Source organism: Belonocnema kinseyi, chromosome 4, assembly GCF_010883055.1.
Source record: "Belonocnema kinseyi isolate 2016_QV_RU_SX_M_011 chromosome 4, B_treatae_v1, whole genome shotgun sequence".
NCBI lineage: Eukaryota > Metazoa > Arthropoda > Insecta > Hymenoptera > Cynipidae > Belonocnema > Belonocnema kinseyi.
In genome coordinates, this window is record NC_046660.1 from 87,958,811 (window position 1) to 87,963,291 (window position 4,481).

General features: G+C 29.8%; 1 protein-coding gene across 1 annotated transcript in view; it reads left to right on the forward strand.

Annotated features, from left to right (window-relative positions):
* The first annotated feature begins 781 nt into the window (after positions 1-781).
* Positions 782-4,481, forward strand: part of LOC117170996 (laminin subunit beta-1-like) — a 78,301-nt gene continuing 74,601 nt past the window's right edge. Inside the window, exon 1 of the mRNA XM_033358041.1 lies at positions 782-1,054. Coding sequence (XP_033213932.1) covers positions 969-1,054 — 86 coding nt within the window. The 5' untranslated portion in view covers positions 782-968. The remainder of the gene's footprint in view (positions 1,055-4,481) is intronic.

A 4,481-nucleotide genomic window follows, 5' to 3' on the forward strand; every position in this document is an offset into this window, starting at 1 on the left:
TAAGTAAGTCATCTTATAATGTGATAATTTTTTTACTTTTTGAACATTGTTGAAAGGTATTTTTTATCTCTTTTTATTTGAAGTATCAATACCTAATTTAAATTTCTTGATGCACTTTATTGTAAAACCAGAGAAAAACGATCGCTTAGTCCCATTTTACGGTAGATGCTTCTTAACTCTTTCTATTTGCCAAGAAGCTTTAAATCATATGAAAACAGTGAAAATATAGAATTTAAAAGTAAAGAAATGAATAAATGAAGTTCAGTTTCAAAGGAAAGTTGTAAAAGTGTTTAAAATTACTCTAATGTTTCCTAAACCTAAAACCGCACGTGCCGTTTTTCCAATAGACTCTAAGGAGTTCGTAACATCAACGCCAGAGCAAACACGATTTACTCCAGTAGCGTGGCTATGAAAGAGAAGAAAGAGAAGAAAGATGACTTTTTAAGGAACGAAGACAAAGTCTCGAGATACCGCATTGGGGTAAATTTAGTGGAGGTTAGAGGCTCTTGGAGGCAGTGACGGAGTCCAGAGGGATTACCACCCCAGTTCGAACGTCTCTCATACAATTCTACTTTCAACCCTTCCATCATGTTACCTCCCCTTAACAACTGCGATCACGACGTCACGATGTTACACCCCTTCTTCTTCTTCATCTTCTAGGGGTGGGAGTGATGCTGCCGCTGCTACTGCTACTACCTCTGGTACCCACACGACACTCTCTTACTCTTCCTCCTCATCCTCTTTCACTTCCACCCCTTAGCCCAGTATCTACTCTAACCGATTCTGCACGTTCTGCAAAATCACAGCAAGAAAGCCAGTCGGTCGGTACTCGTCATCGCGGCAGTCATCGGCGGATTTTTCGAAACTGTTCTCCAACCGACGATCGGGGCCTGGTACCGGAAAGCCCTTTTGGTCTCACCAAGCCTTTCCGGTTATCAGTGTAAAATGCGCTGAAGAGGAAACTGACAATGGAGGAGGTCCGCGAAACAGGCATGCCTTCCGCTTCTGTTTCTTCAATTCTTCTACTCCTTCTTGTCACTACCACCGATGCCCAGTAAGTTCATGGACAAGATCTTCTTCTTTTAAATAGATGAAAATTTCAATGACACCATTTTTATTTCTCAGCAAGTGAACCCAATTTGTGTCAGATACGAAATCTGAATCCAAGATTATAAATGTAAGATCAAAAATGCAACTAAAGCAGAAATATAGTTTGTTTAATTATAATATATAAATTAACGTCTATTTTGGATTTAGGATGTTGATTTTATAAAATGCATTCATATTAGGTTGCCTAGCTCTAATAGTAAAAAAATTAAGAACAAGAAAAGGAGAAATTTTACTAAACTAGGATAGTTCCTTGACAAGTCAAAAATGGTAAATTTTGTGAGAGGATTCAAAATTCAAAATACTTTAGAATATTCCCTTTAAAGGGACATAAAGATTAAAATAATTTCAAAGTTATCATATAACATTTACTCATCTTTTTTATAACTTAATTTTATTATTTTTCAGGCCTTAATTAGTGTAAGAAAAAATTAATAACTGCGGGCATTGATTATTTGAATGGCCTAAAATTACTTAATTTCAAAAATAGATCAAAATTATTACAGTTACAAAATGCTAATTACTCAAAATTGCAAGTAAAGCAGCTTGTTCTTGGTTTTATCAAAATTTGTCAATCTTGTGGGAGGTTTCAAAATTCAAAATACTTTAGAATAATCACTAAGAAAAGATATTAAGATATAAGTAATTTTGAAATTGGGAGTGACAAAATATTATCTAACTAAGTTGAACTTCAGTATGAATGTTTCATACCGAAATTTTTACATATTTATTTTCGAAAAAAATATTAAATTTTACAGTGGAAAAAATATGAATTACCAAAGCAGAAAATAATATATAATTTAGTTAAAAAAGTACAAAATGTAATTCTTCTGACCTAAAACCTAAATTAATGTAAGAAAAAATTAACAATTCTGTAGGCCGTTATTATTAGAATGGCCCGAATTTCCATAATTTAAAAAATATATCAAAATTACAAATAAAAAATTGTATTTACTCGGCAAGTGGACCATATGTGGGTCAGGTAATAAATATGGATAAAAGATTATATAAGATCAAAAGTACAACTAAATCAGATCGTTCCTGTTTTTATCCAAATTAATCTTACAAATTAGAAGTGATAAAATTATATCTAAATAAATTAAACTTCAAGATGGACTTTTGATTCCGAAATTTTTGAAAAAGCTTATTTTCGAGGAAATAACCAATCTTGAAGTGAATGAATTCTGAATTAACAAAGCAGCAAACAATTCTTAATTTAATTGAAAAAAAGACCACATTTAATTCTTCTGATCTAAAATGTAATTCGAAGATAACACTCACTCTGTCTTCTTAATGATTTCATTTTATTATTTGGCATACCTAAATTAATGCAAGAAAAAAATTCTATAGGGAGTTAATATTTGAATGACATAGAATTCAAAAATTTCAAAAACGGATCAAAATTACAATTAAAAAATTTTAATTACTCAGAAAGTGAAACCAATGTGGATCTTGATTCAAGATTATATAAGATCACAAGTACAAGTCAAGTAGATCGATGCTGGTCTCATTAAAATTAGAAGTGATGCAATTATATTTAAGTAAATTTAACTTTAGGATCAATTTTTCAATTCCAAAATTTTTGCAAAATGTGTTTCCGAAAACATACAAAATTTTCAAGTGGATAAAATATAAATGAACAAAGCAGTAAACAATTCGTAATTATAAATAAACAGACAAAATTTAATTCTTCTGATCAAGAATCTAATTTGCAGATAACAATTACTCTGCTTTCTTGAAGATTTTTTCTTTTATTTCTCATATTCATATTAATGTAAGAAAAAGTTAATAACTCTATAGGCTGCTATTATCAAAAATTCTAAAATAGATCGAAATCACAAAAAAAATTCAAGTATTCGACAAGTGGACCCAACGTGGGTCAGGTAATAAATCTGGATCGAAGAATATATAATGTCAAAAGTACAATTAATGGTCTCATCAAAATTTGTGAATCTTGTGGAAGAAATAAGAATTGAAATAATTTTATAACCATCACTAAAAAAGACATAAGGATTACAGTAATTTGAAAATTGGGAGTAACGCAATAATATCGAAGTAAATTTAACTTCTGGATGAATTTTTGAAAGCCGAAATTTTTGCAAAGTTTATGTTCGAGAAAATACAAAATTTTAAAATGATTAAAATATAAATGACCAAAACAGCAAATAATTCGTAATTTTATTACAAAAATATCAAATTTAATTTTTCTGATTAAGTTAAAGACTTACCCAGTGTCTTCTTTATGGGTTTTTAAATTATTTCTCATACATAAATTAATGATAGATGCACTAATAACTCTGGGAAATTATTATTTGACTGGTCTAAAATTCCACTTAACTGCGTGTAGATAAAACTGAACTTAATACGCAAGTCCAAATAAAAAATGGAATTTTTGCTTATAATATTCGATTTAAATTTCTTTACAAGTTATTCTATGACAAAAAAGTGACCAACTGCTAACATTAACAAATAGATAGATTGAATATTTTTCTCGTGAAGATAAAATGCGAATGTAAAATTTTTGGACAAAGAAACTCTAATTACCTTTTTGATTCTTTATGTATTATTTTTATAAACTGGCCTCATTTTATTCTTCAAAGGATTCTCTACAATTCTATTTGTGTGATGTTTATTAAAATTTAAATTATCATTGTTTCGAACAATAATAAGTATATGATTTCTAAATAAATTTTTTAATAAAATTGACCCAAATATATAATCGTAGAGAATGCTTCAAAGAGTAAAATGAGGCCTTGATCATTAAAAATAATTAGGAATTGTAACTTTTTCCCCAAACATAAAGTCAAACTAAACCATTAAGTAACTACTGTTAAGTAACCAATTTTTACCTGAATTATTTTTTCTTAAGTGCACTTCAAGCTTCCTTCAAGATTTGCAGAAATTAATAATAGATCTAGTTTGGTCGATTTTATCAATCATTTCGAAGATAGGTGGATTTTGAGATTACTTCTACGTAGTACACATACATCCTAAAATATGCAAGCATTTTTGCTTTGTTAAAAGACAATAAACTTTTTAACGCAATACGTATATGCGTATCATAATACTATTTTTAACCATTTGGTGCTACAATTTCTGAAAAACAATGCATCGATTAAAACCTAGTTCATATAGAGAAAAAGTGAGATAAATACATTTTAAACAATATATATACCCGAGTCAAAATTTTGTTCCTATTTTGAGCCTGCTATTTTAGGACTTAAGTTTGTGTAAGCAGGATCTATACAGGGCTTATTTATAATAGATTAAGATCCTAGTTTGGTCCTTCTAAGTGCTGCATATTTCCGCTTTCAGCACTTTTAGGTGTAAAACAGGACTAATGGCGAGAACCTATTATGGTCCTGCCAGGTCCT